Below are 20,601 nucleotides of genomic sequence, written 5' to 3' on the forward strand. Positions count from 1 at the left end.
CAGCCCACTCAAGTCGAATTTCCAAAAACAAGATGTTCATATCTCGCAATCCCTTAACCTCAGAGGCTAAATTTGGAACTTTGACTTTTCATTTAAAAGAAATAAATAAGTGTTTCAGCATTTTTCTTTATATATATAATGATCATAAGCTCTTAACATAATTAATAGAAAAACAAATACTATTAAGAGAAGACGAAATTGTGGCAAAATAACAAGATGCTAAAAGAAGAAGAAATTATGGCAAAAGAAAGATATACATCAGAATCAGATTGGGATAGTGAACGTGAAAATGAAAATGTATCTTTCAATGACGATGATAGTTATGATGAGCTAAATTTTTAAGTGCATATTGTTTAAAATATCTTAGCGTCGTTGGTACTCAGAAACCAATTCCTTACTTTCTTCCTTATATGAAAAAGATCTCTAATTCTTTACCGGTGGGTAACGTACCGAAAATGGCTGACACGTTCCCACGTTGAACTGCGATACTGATCCGTTGAATAAGGAAAGATTTAGATCGTTTATCTCCCGATATACGTGAAATACGACGGCCGATTTCATTGATAAAATTAGCTTCTTCTTGACCCCAAGTATCACTTGTCTCGATGGCAATTGGAACACACCAATATTTATCAACGAGATTAATATATTTATTCCTCTTTTTGGTCTCCTTAAGAGCAGCTACGAGACCTGCGCATGATGATGAATGTGGAAGATTGGAGGGAGCATAAGTATCTGTGCAGGTGAAGTCCCAAACTAGAGTTTTCCCTTTTATCCAAGGCACTAAAGTCATTCCATCTGTTTTTTTTTTTTTTTTTTTTTCGTCCGAACAACTGCATCCGTTTGGTTCTCGTACTGATGGGATACCTGCATATGTGAGAGCTCTCAAAATGATATCGTTCACACTTGAGTGCCGTGATTGTCTACCTGTGCTGCTCTTGCATAAGCCATGTAAGCCTCTCTTATCGACGAGAGCATTACAAGCACGGCAACGGTGTGGTTCGCAAATATATGCTCCTAACCGCAAAGCTGTAGCTATACGAAAGCTTTCATTGCTGAGATGTAGACGAATAGATGATGACGGTACAGCTTGAAGCCATGCACCGTTTTCCGGGGATGAAACAGCGAGGAATCTGGCCTTGTCTTCGATCTTAAGAATTGATTGTATTAATGAGGAAATATGTTTTACTATGGGTTCGTCCCAGGCTGACTGAAGATTTCTTTTCTCGTTAGCCGGCTAAATTAGACCAATTGTCGATGCAGTTTTGTATCTCTGAATCGGTGTCCAATTCGACTTCTCTCTGTAGCAAAGTTCCAGTTAATTGACTTGAGCCACAGAAAGAAGCAAGAAATGACGGCTTAGCAACATCTGTGGCCCGGCGGATTCTAAGACCTCCATTTCGGACTGGTAATGATGCTTGTAACCATGATACATTGCTTAGGATGCAGTTGAGGATAGATTCCAATCCTCTTCTTATAGTATTGTCAAATTTCTCAAGCAAGTCCTCTTCACGCCAGGAAGGAGAACATCGGAGGAAATACTGTAATCTGGGTATTGACAATGAGGCTCGCAATAAATAAAACACTGAATGAACTGAGATGTTTGATAAGTGTGACAAGAATAACTAATTCCGAAATCTTCTCCGGGCTTCTGGTGATAGAGCTGTGTCTAGAAGTTTAGCATCAATTGATAGCAGTAGTTGTATACCAAGTGCAGATTCATTAAATTTATTATAAAGACCCTGAATTTCCTTTTTTTAGCGCCTACAAAACTCACTTCGCATTTTAAGTGGTTGAGATGTAAACCGATGGATGTTGCCTGTGAGCGAATGTTGTCTAAACTATGTAGTACTGCATCAGTATTTCCGGCTATTGTCCCGTCGTCGAGATAACATGCATTCAACTCTGTGTTTATATTATTGACAACTGGTTGGAGGGTCAGAGCAAACAGTGCAGGACCTAGGGGGTCACCCTTCTGAACGCCTCGTTGCGAAAAGATAATATTGTCTCCTACAAAAAGGTTCCTAGGTTCAAAATAGCACTGAAAAACTTAGGAATTTGATAGAAATTTGGAAATGTTTTTTACTGCAGCTAGCATGGAATCTCGTTTGATTTCATTGAATGCATTTCAGAAATCGATTTATAAAAATGCCTTCACTTGTGAGTGTGGAAAGAAGTAAAACATCCTGGCAGCTTCAGCTCCAGAAAGTATGCATACGCCTACTTGGTGTGGGAACAATATATCTATTAATGATTCAGGCATTCGGAAACAAATGATCATAGCTGCCAAACGTCTCCAACCGCTACTGGGCGTATCCTTCCACTTTTCTTTCCGAGCGCTATCAATGATGCGCCGAAGAAGATAGGTCTTAAAAAGATTGGTACACTTCCAGATATTATAATGTGTAATAAATCACAAATAGAGTTGACTAGACGATCCTTTGATTCACATTTCTGAAAGAGGTCTTTCGATATCGATGGCCTGAGATTACCCATTCCTCCAGCGGATCCGGACGGGAAAGATTTTAGTGCCTTAATGAATTCATCAGTCGAGACTCTGGTTACTAGAGTATTGGTCTCTGGGGATTCCGGTGTAGCTAATGAATGTTAATGAGAAGGATGCTCCTCTCTGAGAGCTTCCAACATTGATGCATCTGGAATTGTCATGACGTCTTCCGAAGTTAACAGCTTCACTGCCTCACGTATATCTCCATCGGATAATTTGTGCTTAATACTCTAGAAGTTGAAAGATTTATTTGTTGGTAATTGGAGAGATTTGTATGTTTTTGTGTGAAGGTCTAATAGAGCTTCTCGGCGATATTGTTAGATTAGTAACTTCTTCGAAATGTGGAGGGACACACAGAGCTCCGTTGGAAAAAACCAAAAAGTCTAGAATACAAGTCATTACTAACTGTAATCTTATGAACCAGTTCATATAAGGAATATGCCACCGACAATCTTGCTCTTCTCGGAACTCGACGAAGTATCGGAATTTTGGCTTTTAAATGTACTACCAGGTTACATATTTTAATCTGTAATTCCTTGGAATAGATGGGGTCCCGGGTTCGATCGCAGCCTCCGTCAAGTAAACTTTGTGGTGGACAAACACCATGTGCGTGGGTTTCCTCGGGGTTCTCCCGTATCCTCCCACTTTCTTCATTCCACCATTTCATTCATTACTCATAATCACCATTTCCTTTAGCCTAACCGGCATATCCGTGGGACGTAAAACTCAAAGATTTCATTTTTTTAGGAACTGATATCGTTAAAATTATGTGTTAAGGAGTAATTAACAATATTGTGTTTCAATTGAACGGCCGATTGTTTGCTCTTAGATACTTCATAGTGACTCTTTGTACTATAAATGGCCAAATCTATTTGGCTGAGAAAGTATTCATTGCAGTGGAGGCATTGTATGTCCTTGTAATAATTTATAGTGTCGGTCCGTACCCATTGCCAAATTTCGCAAATTTTTGCCGAACTCCACAAAAAAAAAAAAATAATAATCAATTAACGACAATTAGCTTTTCTAATTACGTTATAGAATATAATTTTTCTTAAAATCCTAAAACAGGGAAAAGAGAATAGCATATAGAAGTTGGGCATTCTTCTCGCGCTCACAAAGTTCCTTCCAGCTGCTTTATTTTTTTCTTCTTTTAGTTGAAAGATTTTTTTTTTTTTTTTTTGTCTGTCTCCAGTCTCTCTTCGAAAGCCGACTTGGTCTGGTAAGAAGTTCACTTATTATCTCTTCCGTCTGGGGAAGATAACCTTTCCTTTCTAAGAGAAAAAGTAACAGATCCTCACTTGGTTATCACAGCTTTAAGTAAATAGAAGAGACAGGAATACTCCAAATTAAATTTTATATTTGTTCAGAGGTGAAAAGGTTATTTTTACTTGCCAGCAATATATTGTGTAAGACTAACATAAAGTCTAAGTTCCTCGCAACAGAACCACAAGTGTTCTATTATAAATTTTATTACTCACTTTGTTTTTGAGTTTTCGTAATACAAATTGTCATAGATCCTAAGTTATTATTTTCACAGTGCATGTACAAAGTTTGCACTTTTAAACTCTCCAAATTTTATTGGGATCATAATGTGTTTGGCTAGCAATGAAGTAATTAAAACTGTCATACTAAATTCTACTTTCTACAACCAGACGTGACTCTTTGTACACATGAGGTCAAATGTCTAGCCTCTTAAATTTAAATTTATCAGGGTTCTGTATAAAAATTCTAATGTAAAGGAAGCTTTCAGGAAACGCCTCTTCGTTGTCTTGCGCAACTCAGATTCTCAATTTCGTTCCACAGATAATTAAACTCCCATTAGGTAAAACTCTAGCTTACCCCCATATCCACCCGGCACTTCCGTAGTGTCGAGTGCAATTGATAACGGCTAAACAAAAACCTAGAGCACCCTCTCTCTCGTGGGGGAACTCCGTCGTTTAAGGGGGAATTCTGCTGCGTTTAACCGTTCGGAGGAACTACGCCGAAACCTCGCGGAGACTTCACGTCTGTTGCCCGTTCGAGGAAACTCCTTCGAACCTCACGACGCGGACATGCTGTCCGACGTCTTAGGGGGATCGCTCTCTAACCGTCAAGGCACGAGCTTGGTGCTCGCTGCCCCTTTTACAGGAACTTTACTTGGAGACTTTGTCTCTCATAGACACTTCATCTCCCGTCACGCCTATCGCCGATTAGTCTACTTTGTTGTGTCGGTACTGATGCTTAATTCCATCTAAAGGCGTACGAACTGAATACTTAAAATACGACGGTCGCTTAGTTAAGAACTTCCATCTCTTAATTTTGTAACGAACAGTGCGAATGTTATCGTCAGTTCACTCATCAGTGCTAACTTCAGTTGGACAGTACTATTTGTCTAATTGTGAGGATGCTGTCGGTCTAGAACTTATTTGCTGCTAATAAGACTGTCTATCAATCTTTGAGAACTGACTATTCACGGATCCCTTAACGATCCATCATTAACTCTGACTGCTTTGGCTCCTAAACGCTTCCTCCTTCGCAATTATAGTTTACTTGTGCTAATACTGATTTACATAATTCTCGAGACCTCATGTAGGAAGTCACTTCTTGTTGTACCAAGTCCACGGACTTATTCGAGCCAAATAAAACTCTTTATACATCGAACTACTTGCTTACGTCATTCAAAATTCTTGACACTTCTTATCCGAATCTCCCATCGTTTTTTACTTGAGACATCTATTAACGCCTCATTCATCAGCATGCGAGTGCTGTAGTCTATTGGGGAAACAGTCGAACTGTAAAGTGAAGTCCTGTTGCATGCCATTCTGTCTGGGTGCTGAGTTCTGCCATTCGTCTCACCTCTATTTCAATATATTCGATCCAGGAGAAAACCAGCCTGTGCGAAGCTCCAATATTCCGAAGATCTCTAATCATGTACGAAGCCAAGAGAAGACATCATCCTGTACGAACTCTTGGTAATCGTCCGTCTATCCTGCTCTTGTGTTTCAGCCGCTCGAAATACACGTGAGTAATTATAATATCAGTGTGTCAAGTGAAACGTGCTACCTGGTGTATACGAAATGTCTATGGCAACGCCGGTGGTAACCCAGGAGTCTTCACCATCTCGACTTCAGAGTGCCGGGAGGTAGGACCACGGACCTCAGCTGGGTTACAACAGTTTCTTTAATATTTTAATGTACCTATCGCTTGCATTTCTTTTTCCATCAAGTCGCTTAACTGTAAAGGAGATCACCTTCCAAGTAGTTTCATAATTACTTTGAAACCTTTTATTGTTTTGATATAACTTATGTGAATATTAATAGAGCGAATTCCAAGCGCTGCTCTCTTTTGATCAATTGTTATTTAAATTTATTTCGAAGATCTTTAATCCGAGCGGTAGTATCTTTTGTTTAATGGTAGCGATATGATGCATTTTGATATTATAATTGTTAAATAATCTAAACTGGCTGATAGCAGTAGTATTCCAACTCGCTGAAGCCTACACACGAATATTAGCGGTGCTATGAGATCTATTTGGACATGTTCTTTAAACGTTTAGTATTAATCACTCATTCTTTTGCGTACTAACTTCGCTCGTGTGACTTCTAACAAAAAAGCCGCATCCTAGTTATTTGTATTAAATTGGAACCCGAACTCTGTCCCCCTTGACGAGTGGTCATTCGATAGCCTTATTGCTTGAGATGGACATCTGCGCTTTTGCGCCCTGACTTAATTGCTCTTGTCATTGTGTGCTAACAGATCATCTACCACCCAAGCCGCATAGCTCACCTTAGATACGGACTAATTTAAAGTCCCAATATAAACAGCCTTTTTCAAGGCTACCCCTTATTCTTTAATATTGTTATTTTGCTGTGTAACAACACCGCTATCGACATGATTGGTGGCTGACAGTCTCTCCAAGACTGCTTATTCCCATGCTATTGCGCCCAATGGGCTCTGGTATGATTTATAGCTCTCCAATGTGGTAGATTATTACGAATTGTTCTTATTATGTGATATTTCTGATCTGGCGGTATATAAATAATTTCTTGTTGTTGGACTTTGTGGTGGACAAACACCGTGTGCGTGGGTTTCCTCGGGGTTCTCCCGTTTCCTCCCACTTTCTTCATTCCACCATTTCATTCATTACTCATCATCACCGTCTCCATTAGCCTAACCGGCATAACCGTGGGACGTAAAACTCAAAGATTTCATTTCATTTCATTTTTCTTGATGTTGGTTATCGTTCTCTGTCGGTGTCTTAACGCCCTGTTAGTACGCCCATAAATTAGTTAAGCACTCGTGTATGTTTAAATCTATATTTGTGGATTCTACCAAAGCTTACTTGGGAGCATGAACAAACTATTCATTATTCCTTGAACGCAAGTGATAGACGAGGTGTTCTTACAATTTCAAAACACTGAAAATCCTACCAGTCGGCCACGAAGGTCTATTTACCCTTGAGACCATCGTGGGCGCGACAGATTGGTAAAAGCAGATCTGTTGTCTTGAGTATTATTGCATTATGAGACATCCGTCTTACTAGCAGTAACATTACAGTCGCCATTCTTATTTCTTTCAATCATATGAGGTGTGGCTTCAACTGGCAATATTTCGCTAGGCTTTTCTATATTCATATTCAATTTGTTTAAAATCGTTGAAATGTGTATCATTTTAAAATATATTTAAAATACTGTTCAAAACTCTTCATTGTTGAAAGTTGCAAAAAGGAATTACCAGTCATAACGTTCAGTTAATACAAGATACTTTGTGGAAGTTAATTTCACTAATACGCAACGGACTTGGAAACTGTTTTCACAACTTTCTCTTCTTAGAACTCATGATGACACTCATTAAAATATTTGTACACTATTTCAAGTTGATCTATCACTTTTTGATTGCAAATTCAGAGCCGATCTTACCATTAACTAAATTCCGCAACAATAACATGAATTATTTATATAAGTAAACAATACAATCCATCTTACTTATTTTCTCCGTTAAATATCAAAAACGCTTAAATATGTCTTTATATATTTAAATCAAAAGCCAACATACCAAATTTTGTCTCCAACTTTAACGGATTTCGAGATCGGACATTTTTATAATAAATAAACTCCCACTCTTTTTTCTTCACCTTTCTTTCTTCCCTAAAACGCTAAATCAGATGTTCAGTTATTTTAAACGAAACGTTCAAATACCAGATTTTTGTTTGTGTAAGCTTAAGGGATCCTGAGATATGAACATCATCTGCAACTCTCATTAACACATTTCCACCTCGAATTTCCAAATTATCTTCTCCTTAGTAGTACTTTACGTCACAAATCGTTAACACAGTCCAAAGGGCATGGGTGGATAAGTATAGTGAAATTGGTCCCAGATGAATCTTGGGACGACAAGTGGGTAGTATGTAGGTACCCCCAAGATACATTAATCCCTCACGTTTCAAACCTCAATTGTCATTAGTTCATGAGAAATGGCGCAAAATCTGAAAAGTGGGATTAATTTATTTCTCAAGAATGGTTTAATTGATTTTGTTCAAACTTGGATGTATGTATAGGTGTATACAAGGGCTTTGTCTGAAAAAATATTAACAGCACCTCCTGGCCATTTTCTTCCCTCAAAACATTCGATTCATTATTTTGAGCCCCTTTTGACCTATGATGGTCTGCGAGCACAATTATGAAAAAATAAATTTTACATATCGCTTTAACCCTACAATCAGTCCAAAATTGTATCACGGGTACGTCATGGCCAAAATTAGCCAAAATCAACCATACCACACCTATTAGGAAGCAAATGCAAAAAGAACAGCTATTGATGTAGCTTTAGCATATTTGGCAAGTGAATGAATGAGAAATCACACTTAAAGTGCCAAATTCACTGAGTTCTATTTGACATTTTATGGCCTGTAGTGCCCACACCCCTAGTTTGGGATACAGTGAAACTGTTGATATTTAACAGTTTATTTGGGAATGAACACCCTTCTCACTTTAATACAAACATGAAACAATGAATCTTTGTGATTGCGTGAATTTGTCGCAAAAAAAAAGAAAAACAAGGAATACTGACAGCCAGGAGCGTCTGTTGCGATTTTTCTTGAAGGGGGGGGAGGCCAGACCCCCATCTACATACGATTTGTACGTTTTATATTAGTAAATTAGTATCCAATGGATTTAAATATAGACTCTGTAAAACTTATATTGAGGACAAAGATTATGAAGTTCCTATGCCTGCATTTAAAGGTAAAAATCAAAGTTCTCCACTGCAGAGGCAAATAATACCAGGTTTGTTACAAGAATTCGTTGGGTAGTTGAAGTTACACATGGAATGCCGAAAGAAAAGTATCGTCTGTTGGATGACATATTTGACGATGAAATGATAGCTATCGGCCCTTATTATAGAATTGCTAGTTTTCTACACAATAAATTCTTCATACATGTGATATCAGGCGAAAACCACTCTGCAATCACCGTAATCATGAAATCTGCGAAAACACCTTTGCAGCCTTTGCTGAACAGAAGAAACTGCGAACAATAGAAGTTCCGTTTACATCTATTTCTTCACAGGATCTTCAGGATTTTCCTCGAATGACCGAAAAATATTCGAAAGGATTGTTTTGTGGATCCTTCCAATACGTATAAACAGGCAATATGTTATTTGGCTGAAATGCTGGATGAAAGAGAGAATATTAATATGCAGTATGTTAAAGGTAACGACAAGACATTGAAAACGACAGTACATTCAATACATAGGCAAAGCAAGACGTACAAATGCTTCATCTAAAACCAAATACAGAAGGTTACAAAAGTGTCATCAGGTACTGTTGCGACTGTGCAAATGGATTGTACACAGTTGGCTCTTGCTCCCATGTTGCAGCCATTATTTATTAGCTTAGTTATGGAAGATATTTGTCGAGGATCCAAAAAACAAGAACAAATAGTGAGCAAAATATTCGATCATAACATCATTTGTGTAGTAATAAATGAAAACAGTGACAAGGACTGAAGTACGTACTACAATGTTCCTTTCATCTTATTTGTTTCAGACATTGAAATACTTGTACTTCTTAAATGTAACTTACTTTTCGTTCGCATTATATTTTCTAATATAGCTTGGATGAAATGTACCTTTTATTCAAATGTTGCAGTTTTCCACTATTATACTTATTATCCCCATCCCCTCTCTTAAGACCTATGGGAGACACTACAACAAAGGTTGCATTCTGTACATTATGTTGTTGTTGATGGTTATTCTCTTCCTAGCTGAGGTTATTTCACTTTGATTGGACATTGTAGGTATAGGTAAAACATTTATATATATATATGAACACACACACACTGGAACTTCAGGCATCCTTAAATGAGATACTTATGGGGTTCTAATGACAATTTTAATCTCATATTTATGTTCAGGCTGATTGATTCATATAAAATAAACACCAATATCAACAGTTTCACTTTGAATCAAAATGGGTATGGGGACGCCACAGGCCATCAAATGGGGTCTCAGTGAGTCTGGCGTTTTTCAGTGTGATTTCTCATTTATTCACGTAGCAAATATGCTAAAGCTACATCAATAACTGTTCTTTTTGTAATTGCTCCCTAATAGGTGTGGTATGGTTGGTTCTGGCTAATTTTGACCATGGCGTACCCGAGATACAATTTTGGAAAAAAATATATGTCATTGTAGGGTTAAAGCGACATCTAAAATTTATTTGTTCGTAATTGTGCTCGCAGACCATCATAGGTCAAAAGGGGCTCAAAATAATGAATCGGATGTTTTGAGGGAGGAAAATGGTCAGGGGGTGCTGTTAATATTTTTTCAGACAAAGCCCTTGTATACACCTATACATACATCCAAGTTTGAACAAAATCAATTAAACCATTCTTGAGAAATAAATTAATCCCACTTTTCAGATTTTGCGCCATTTCTCATGAACATATAACAGTTGAGGTTTGAAACGTGAGGGATTAATGTATCTTGGGGGTACCTACATACTATCCACTTGTCGTCCCAAAATTCATCTGGGGCCATTTCACTATACTTATCAACCCACGCGCTTTCGAATTTCTAGCTTAAGAAGTTTGGGCTAGGTGTCGATGAGTCAAAGTCAGGATTTCCTCTTTTATAAACACGAAAAAGTTTAAAGCTTCATGCATACATTTTTGAAGGTTAATTTTCTACTATACTAATAAATAAAACCTTCTAAATATATAAAAGAAGTAAGAATATTTTAAGCAGGTTTTGAAATTTTCAATCAAATGGAATAAAAGAATACTTACTTTTATCGTATGGTGTTGCGTCACATGAAAATTGTGTACCTTCGTAGAATGTGAAGTATATATCGGGGTCACCAAAATCGTTGGGCTCAAAAACGTTTTGTGCTGGAAAGTAATGTTTGATAAACGAATTTCGAAACTCAATGAACTCTACCCAATCCTGCCATACAAAGAGAGCTCTTAATTTTTCATCTTCATTAAGCTCTTCTTTCAAAATTTTATTAATTTTTCTAGCGAATTTCGACTGATATTTCTCTGTTATACCATCTAAACCACACACAATCTTCAATACAACGATGATGTATGCCAAAGCTCTCCCTTCAAAATTGTGAACCTCACTGTGTTTACGCTGCTCGGACTCACAAGTCATTCTTGGTGGATGTAAAGCCATAAGTCTTCTTGCATAGCGCACAATACAACCTGAAAATAATTTTGTTTTTTAGTACCAGTACATTACATAGAATGTAAACGAAACGAAATCTTTCAGTTTAATGTTCCACGATTATGTCCTTCAGGCTATGGGATATGGATGATTAAGACAAGTGAATGATTATAGAAGAATCAGTGGAATGAAAACGTCGTAGAAAACGGGAGTATCCTGAAAAATTTAAGGACACGATGTTGTCCACTACAAATTTACTTGGCCAGAGACCGAATCAGGGACCCCACGCACCAGAAGTAAGCACTCTACCATTGTGCCACCTTGCTCCCCTTACATAGAATGTGTAGCTTTAAATTCAGCGGATACAAATACTACTGTTACCATTTATATATATATATATATATATATATATATATATATATATATATATATATATACAGTGAAACCTCTGAATAACGGCCACCAATGGGATATGAATTTTTGTCCGTTACTGAGAGGTTACAGAAATTTGCTTCTCACAATGGTAATTGTATGCAATAATATATAGTAAATACATTATGTATGGCCGTAAATTCCTTAAAATTCAATATGAAAATACTCTATTTAGTACGTACAGTATTTCAATTACTGGCAGGGATGAAGGAGAAATTAATTTCTGTTAAATAATATTATTGCTGGGGATGTGTTAATATATTCATATACTGCTAAAGATAATGCGTGTATGATAATTTTCTTAAGTACATGTCATCACCCCGTAAACTTTGTCAAAAGATGCGATAGAACCAACTAACCGGCTAAACACTTTTGTTTAGCGAAAAATGAAATGAAATATTTGAGTTTTACGTCCCGCGGTTATGCCAGTGAGGCTAAAGGAGACGGTGATTATAAGTAATGAATGAAATGGTGGAATGAAGAAAGTGGGAGGAAACGGGACAACCCCGAGGAAACCCACGCACACGGTATTTGTTCACCACAAAGTTTACTTGGCGGAGGCTGGGATCGATTCCGGGACCCCAAGCACCAGAGGTAAACGCTCTACCACTAAGCCGCCGCGGGCCCCTTTCGTTTAGCGAAAAAGGCATGCTTTTTTCCTCTACAAGGGTAGTAGAACTAATTTGCAAATGTCCTCTGGGCATCCTCACTACGGTTGGGAAAGAAACATATGTGAGTGTTTGTGTACTGGCGCGGTGTCTTCGTTGGTTGAATGGATGAAAAGGAAAGTTATTGGGAGTGCATATGTTTATTGACCCAGGCCCAATTACAAATAATATCTTCTTAGAGAAAGTGAAAAAGGAAGCCGGGAAAATTCCAACCCAACTTGTTCCAGTATCATAAGTAAAAGAAAAATGTTGCTTTTCCAAAAAAGTAAGAGAGGAAAATTGCTCATTGAAAATGTTATTGTAAAACCAACAATGATTGTTTTGTTATCTATGAAATTGTCTGGAAAGATGCAAGGTCCAGAGGCAAAAGGAATAAATTTGTTAGGGAAGGGAAGATCTTTCACATTGATTCCTTGGCCATACGACTTATCCTGCATGAGTGTTATTGCTTATTATTGGAGGTTTTCTAGGATTTCCACCAGAAAGCAGTTTATTGCGGGAATTAAAAAAAAAAAAAGAAGAATTTCACGTTCAACTTGAAATTGTTCTGTTTGATGATACACCAAGTCTAGACTCATGATAGATACACTTGTGGGGAAGATTTTTCTGTTTACTGTAGTGTAATATAACGCAGAACCGAGAATAATTCCTGTCCGTTATGAAGAGGTTATTGAAACGTTTGGGGGAAAAAAAACTGACTGTCCGCGTCCGTATCTGAGAGCGCTCGTTAAAGGGAGGGTTTTGTTCCGTAAGAGAACATATATTTTTGCCGGGACAAAAAAATCTGTCCGTATTATTGAGGTGTCCGATAAGGGAGGTTTCACTGTGTATATATATATACAGTGAAACCTCTCAATAACGGACACCAATGGGACATGAAATTTTGTCCGTTACTGAGAGGTGTCCGTTACAGAGAGGTTACAGTAATTTAATTTCTCGCAACGGTAACTGTATGCAGTAATATACAGTAAATACATTATGTATGAGCATAACTACGTAAAATTCAATGTGAAAATACTCTATTTAGTATGTATTTGAGTTACTGGAAGGGATGAAGAAGAAATTGATTTCTGTTAAATAATATTATTGCTGGGGATGTGTTAATATATTCGTATATTGCAAAAGATAATGCGTGTATGGTAATAATTTTATTCCTACATGGGAGGGGAAAGTGGGAGGGAAAGCGTTTTTAATTTCTTTCAAAAATTCTCAGGACCTTCTCAAAAGATGCGTTAGGAATCAACTAACCGGTTAAACTCATTAGCAAGTGTCCTCTGAAAATCCTCAGTACGGTTGCGGAAAAAATATGTGTCTGTGTGCATGTTTGTGTACTGGCGGAATGGATGAAAAAGCAAGTTATTGTGATTACATATGTTTATTGACTCAGCCCCAATTACAAAGAATATCTTCTTAGAAAAAGTGAAAAAGGATGCCTGGAAAACTCCAACCCAGACTTGTTCCAGTATCATAAGTACAAGAAAAATGTTACTTTTCCAAAAAAAAAAGTGCGAGGAAATATTGTTCGTTGAAAATGTTATTGTAAAGCAAACAGCGTTTGTTTTTTTATCTATGAAATTGTCGGGGAAAAAATTCAAGGCCCAGAGGAAAAAGGACTAAATTTGTTAGGGAAGGGAAGATCTTTTGTATAGAATTCTTGGCCATACGACTGACCCTATATGAGTGTTATTACTTATTCAAGTTTTTTTATGATTTCCACCAGAAAGTAGTTTATTGAGGGCAGAAAAAACAATTTCAAGTTCAGCTTGAAGCTATTCTGTTTGATAATTCACCAGGTCTAGACTCATGATAGATACACTTGTGGGGAAAAGACTTTTCTGTCTACTGTAATATATCGCAGAACCGAAAATAATTCCTGTCCGTTATGAAGAGGTTATTGAAACGTTTGGGGGAAGAAAGAACTGTCCGCGTCCGTATCTGAGAGTGTCCGTAAAAGGGAGGATTTTGTTCCGTAAGAGAACATATATTTTTGCCGGGACAAAAAAATCTGTCCGTATTATAGAGGTGTCCGTTATTGAGAGGTGTCCGTTAAGGGAGGTTTCACTGTGTATATATATATATATATATATATATATATATATATATATATATATATATATATGTGTGTGTGTATGTATGTATGTATGTATGTATGTATAATGTTTAGTTACAAAACAATTATCCAATATTTTATTTGTGACTTTTCCCCAGAGTGAAATTTGTGATAAGATATTGAATTTCAGAGATTTATGAATTTTCTACAGAATAATTGTGAAATGCTATCATGGTAAAAGAAAAAAAGTTACATTACCATAAAATGTATAGCGATGTATACCGTTTTATATGGAATATACAAGGTAATCAAAAAAGTCCTTACTGTGCTAGAGCAGTGATAAAGAGCAATACAGTGCGTACCTTTAGGTTTCGAAGTAACCTTAATTAGCATCCAGCACCTTTTGCCAACGTTTCTGCAGTTGTACAATGCCATGGTGATAGAACTGGGCGGTCGTGGATACAAATAAGTTCACGAGTGCGTTCCACAGGTCTTCCTCATTTGTGAAGGATCTCCCATGGAGATGGCTGTCGTGGGAATGAAACAGGTGGTAATCTGTTGGCGCAAGGTCCAGTGAATATGATGCATGGCTACGTGTCTCCCAGCCAAGTTGCTGAAGGGTCTCCCGGGTCCTCTTTGCCACATGTGGCTTGAAACTATTGTGCAGAAACAGCATACGATTGCGATTCACAAATGGTGACCTCTTCTGCTGCAATGCACCGTGAACCCTTGCAACTGCTGAGAGTAAAAGTCAGCAGTGATGGTCTGACAATGTGGAAGGAGCTCATAATACACCACTTGTCAACAATTCCACAACACCTTTCGTGAGTGTAGAGGTAGTCCTGTGCTGTGTGGAACTGGGTCAATAGCGACAACCGATGCCTGGTACGCTTCGGAATGTCATAGAGGACCTACTTTCCTCAATAATGAGTAAGAGGTCAAAGGTGGGTGAGTTGAGGTGCAGAGTGAGCAAGGACAAACAGGCTGTCACTCGTTGTTCCTTGTTGTCTGCTGGCAATGTGTGGGGTACTCAGTTGCTTACCTTGCATGACCCCTCTATCCCATACAGGTGCAGTCTTACTCTTTTAGCGATAAATGGAACCTTTCTGCAAGTTCATTACACGTTAGAGCAGTCTTCCTCAATGTCTGCTTTCAGAGCTTCGTCATCTAATACATATGGTCTTCCACTGCGAGATTCATCCGAAAGGCACACATGTCCGAACATAATTTCTGGAACTAATGCCTGGCGATGCGTTCGTTCACGACATTCTCCCCAAATGCCTGGCATATGCGGCGACTTGATACGGCAGCGGATAGGCTCACTTTAAAGTCATAAAAGAAACACACGTGAAGAAGTTGCTTCGATACTTTCATTTCTCTCCGACACTGGAAGAGCTGTGATTGTCGTGTACGCAACGAACCTGTATTACTGAAGGTCGATGGTCAGACTAACTCTTGATCGCTTGGCAGACACGTGCGTCATTTCGTTTCCTCTCTGTGAGCGTATGATTAATGGGACGTCAAAAATGTCAAGAACATTTTGGTCACCTTGTACTATAAATAAGGAAAATGCACTAACAATAAAACGGTAAGAATTTTGTTTTTGGTCATTTTTTTACTATAAATAAGGAAAGCACAGTAACAATAATACATACGTTTGTCTCTATGTTATAATACTTAATTCGAATCATTTTTGTAGGTTGAGGAAACAGAATTAAACGCAGAGACACGGAAAGAAAATTCTAACGTGTAGGGAATTCTCAGGCTCCTATACACAAATTACTCTTAATTAACAACAACTTTCTATTCTTCCCATGCTTTCCAGCCAAAGAATGCTTAAATAAACCTAATTATGGATAGCTTCTTTCCGTATTTAGATCAACTCCAATATCACGATGGACCATTTATCTGGAAGTGCTGTTGTAACTTTTAAACTAATAGACAAAAAGATGCTAAAATTTTGGGCGATGCAAATATCTAGAGAGGGCAATTGCTGCTGCTATACAAAAGCAGTTAATAGTGTTGCTGAAACAATCTAATGTTTCATTTTATAAATGTCACTACATCAGATTATTACATACTTCAAATATTATACATGTTAGACAGAAACTTAAAATGCCACATTTATTATTTAGTATTTAAAACTAAGGACGCTACAATATCACAAATATGAAAACTTTGGGGGCTTCTACAACAGAACCGTGTCCGTGGGTTTCCTCAGGATTCTCCTGTTTCCTCCCACTTTCTTCATTCCACCATTTCATTCATTTCTCATCATCACAGTCTCCTTTAGCCTATCCGGCATAACCGTGGGACGTAAAACTCAAATATTTCCTCTACAACAGGAATAACGTGAGTGAGACAGATGGAAGAATGCACATCGAAGTACCTTAGTATCGGCTACTATGATCATGATATGATTTATTTCGAACGAATAGGAACAAAGTTACAGGGATTGAAAATTTGACTTTTTCCAAAAGGCTATATTTTTAAGAAACTTTTTAGATAAGTATCACGTCTAATCATTCAACAGATATAAAATAATAAGACAGTTTACAGCATTTTTGTATCTCAAGCCGTTCAAAAGGCATGAAAAGAATGGATAATGATTGCTATACTGCTTAAAATGACTTATTTGTGGGATTTTTTAAAAAAATACTTCTTTTCCTTTGCTTCTATAATATTACAGCAATCATTTTTGGAAAATGTAATTACAAGACCTAGAAATTACATAATTTTAAGCAGTGTTGCAAACTTTACTAACATTTATTGTATTTCCGGAATGATGTAAGATATCATATTGCTGTAAACGACACTACATATCTATTGTCTATTGAGAACGATCTGAGTGATTGGATGTGATCCAAATCTATCAGTTTCTCAAAATAAAGCCTTTTGAAAGAGGTCAAATTTTCAATCTTTCAAACTTTGTTCCCATTTGTTCTAAGTAGTTCTATCATGACCATAGTATTCGACATTAAGATACTTTGGATGTGTATTGCTCCCTTCCGTTTCACTTGCGTCAATACACTTGTAGAGCCTTCCAAAATTTGGACGTTTGTGATACTGTAACATCCCTAGTTTTTAATAATGAAGAATAAATGTCGTATTTTGGGTTTACTCAATATCATTGATCTTTCTCCTAAATAAATTTTCCAAGTCATTCTCAAACCAAATTTTTCAAAGTAAAGACTTAAATAGATTATTTATACCGAAAATGGTATGTCATATCAGAGAAATTGACAGCGAAATTCGTTGCCGCCTCTCTTCACGTTCTGCCCTTATTGCTCTTACTTTCACATTAGTGATGAGCTTCGAGGAATATAATCGTAATGATAAGGAGCCTATAACTATGCTGAAATTTAAATGAAAGCATTTAATTGAAATTGATCTAGTAGTTTTAATGTTAAAGGAACACATATATACGCATAGCATGTGTTTCGAGATCTATTATAAAAGTATAAAATTTCTTAACTGAAGAAGTAATTGAAAGAGACTCGAAGAAAGCATTTTAAAAAAATCGTTTTTAATTAGAAGGCTACGAAAAAAGAACTGTATTGCAAAATATAAGTCAGTATCACAAAAATAATTTTAAAAATACATCTAATTTTAAAATGTTCGCGTGAAAAAAAAAAAAAAAAAAAGATGAATCAATAGCAGGATGTAATGAAGAGACGATCTGTCATGATGATTTTTCAATATACTTAAATGCTGAATATTTTGGAATGGCAAAAAAGCTGAATTGTACTTTTGTATTTCGAATCCTAAGTTACTCAGAATAACTGTCAGATAAAAAAAAAAAAAAAAAATTTATAATTAATGTGCATCCTATAATGCTGGTTGCAATAGTAGTAGGGATGTTGCAAAGAAAAAGCAAATTCATGATCACAAGTTAAATGTGTTAATAGTGCGATCAGGAATGTGAGCAACAATAATCGGTGAGATTTTTTTTTTTTTTTTTTTTTTTTTTTAAGAGAAAGAATGGTAATAGGGATATTAGGTGCATCGGATAATAATATAAATTTTTGTCAGTAGATGGATTTGGAGCAGAGTGCTTTAGATGTGATGTGTTATTTATGCTACTCTTTGTAATAAAAACAAACTTTCGAACCTCATAAGTAAAAATTGTCCGAAGGTCTGATGATCATATATATTTGTAAAACATGTTGACGTTCTTTCAAAAAAAATGCGGGAACTGTAAATTCGTTATTTCATTTTTAAGAAAGACGCTGGTGAAAGTTATTATATACTTTGGGGACATGCTCCAACTCAAATGGGCCACGGTGGCTCACTGGTCGAGTATTCACTTCTGGTGCATGGGGTCCCTGGTTCGATCCCAACTCGCGCCAAGTGAACTTTGTGGTGGACAAACACCGTGTGCCTGGGTTTTCTCAAGGTTTTCCTGTTTCATCCCACCGTTCCATTCATTTCTTATCTTCACCGTCTCCTTTAACCTAGGCAGCAAAACCGTGGGATGTAAAACCTGATTTCACGCTCCATCTAGCGTTCACATGTATCCTCGTTTTAAACGCCTTTAAACTGGTAATTTCGATGTTAAAGACAAAGAACGGCCAAGTCAACCGAAAAAAAATGAAGACCAACACTTATAAGTGTTATTGAATGAAAATACGTGTCAAACCCGAAAACAACTTGCAGGAAGATTAAGCTTCGTTCAGCAAAAATTTTCGATTCTGTACAAACGGCGTCTTCCCATTCTGCCTACAGACCCTCCAGCACTTTGTAGAAAATATTTTTAATGATCTAATCATTAGGCAGAACTGTAATTCCCGTTCTGCCTAATATTTCGAGACGGGAAATTCTGTGCAATGAGGGATCTTTTCTAGGAAATTTTTCTTTACTAATTCTAATAGATTCTGTAAGAAGAATAACTATTTCTTCAAGTTTCATCATACATTTTAGATGTTATTCTACTTTTTCTTCTGGGAAAAATTGCTGGGATATAGTTCTGTTATTAGCAGTGTTGTTCGCATCTACTTTAGTAAAGATGAATGTTATTTCTTTTTAATTTCTACACAAAAAAGGAAAATTGGTTGACTCAATTGAGAAAACAGTTCGACATTGTAACTGAAACGAAAACGAACATAAAACGAAGTTTCTTCCGTCTAATATCAAGTCATTTCACAACAAAATTTTATTCGGTTTTCCAGTATTACATCTCCAACGTGCTAAGGCTCATAGTACGTAAAAAGTGCCGCAGTTCACATCCTCAAGACATGTTTGATGGTCATATATTAAACAAATAATGCAAGAGGATGCATAAGGGGATTCTTAAGAAAGGGTCTTAGTCTTCTACATTACAATTACTTTTTCGGCATCACCTTATCAGCCGATTTGTCTTCTATACGTGATTCTATACTATATGCAACAATATCATATATACTTCTATTTTCATATATATATTGTCAATGTAAATAACAGCAATACAAAATATAAATATTACATACTTGAATGTTTTTTGTAAATTTTCAATCAAATCAAAAGGTCAGATAATCGGGAAGGGGAAGGGATTTATAAGATTTAGTTTCAGTTTGGTACTCTTGAAGGTGATTGGCTACTGGGTTCACCGGTAGCCAATCAGCGTTCAGAGCACCTGACGGCTTCGAGAAGTGAAAATTCCGAGACCGAGGCAGTAATCTGTATAAAATGCAATTCACATTTTTAATCTGTCACTTTATACGTATCAACAGGAATAGTAAGCAGCACAGAATGGCAGAATTTGTTAGTTCGAAATACGGGGGGAAAATGCTCGCGTCCGAAAGGTTCTTATACCAAATTAATAGACGTGTTAAAGAGAAGATATATTGGAAATGTACACGTGGATGCAAAGCGACAGTTGTTGTTTCCGGTGACGATGTTTTATCAAAGAGTGGAGTACACTCTCATGAAACAGAAAGGAGCACAATTGACGCAAGAAGACATGAAGTGTAAAGTGTCCGAGAATCCTGTACATGCAGTTCCAAAAGTTTACAGGTAAGACTTTTTTTTTTTTTTTTTTAATGAGTAGTTATTGTATTCGTTACTTCTATCTTCTAGTTAAAAATTAACTACTTATTTCTTTCGTTTTTTAACGTCACGTTAAGAGACAACAAATAGTTGATCTGGGTAAACTGGAGCCAGTTTCTTGAAGGTAGTAGCCTAGTATCTCGCTAGTCGTGTGATACAAGTTCAAGTTAGCAGTACAAATAATCTCAGTTTACAAAAAAAATTACAAGTTTTGACTTCAAGCTTATTACACTAGTCATATGAAGAAACTTACTAGTCAGGTGAATGTATTTTGCAAGTAA

At 36.8% G+C, this 20,601-nt stretch overlaps 1 protein-coding gene across 6 annotated transcripts in view; it reads right to left on the reverse strand.

Moving 5' to 3' along the window:
• The window catches only part of LOC145688428 (TATA box-binding protein-associated factor RNA polymerase I subunit B-like), a 321,407-nt gene that overhangs the window by 37,477 nt on the left and 263,329 nt on the right, over nt 1–20,601 (reverse strand). For all 6 annotated transcript variants that reach the window (XM_081762649.1, XM_081762648.1, XM_081762646.1 and 3 more), the window contains one exon: nt 10,768–11,184. In XM_081762649.1, coding sequence (XP_081618775.1) covers nt 10,768–11,184 — 417 coding nt within the window. The remainder of the gene's footprint in view (nt 1–10,767; nt 11,185–20,601) is intronic.

Source organism: Thermobia domestica, chromosome 6 (assembly GCF_964235325.1).
Source record: "Thermobia domestica chromosome 6, izTheDome1.hap1.1, whole genome shotgun sequence".
NCBI lineage: Eukaryota > Metazoa > Arthropoda > Insecta > Zygentoma > Lepismatidae > Thermobia > Thermobia domestica.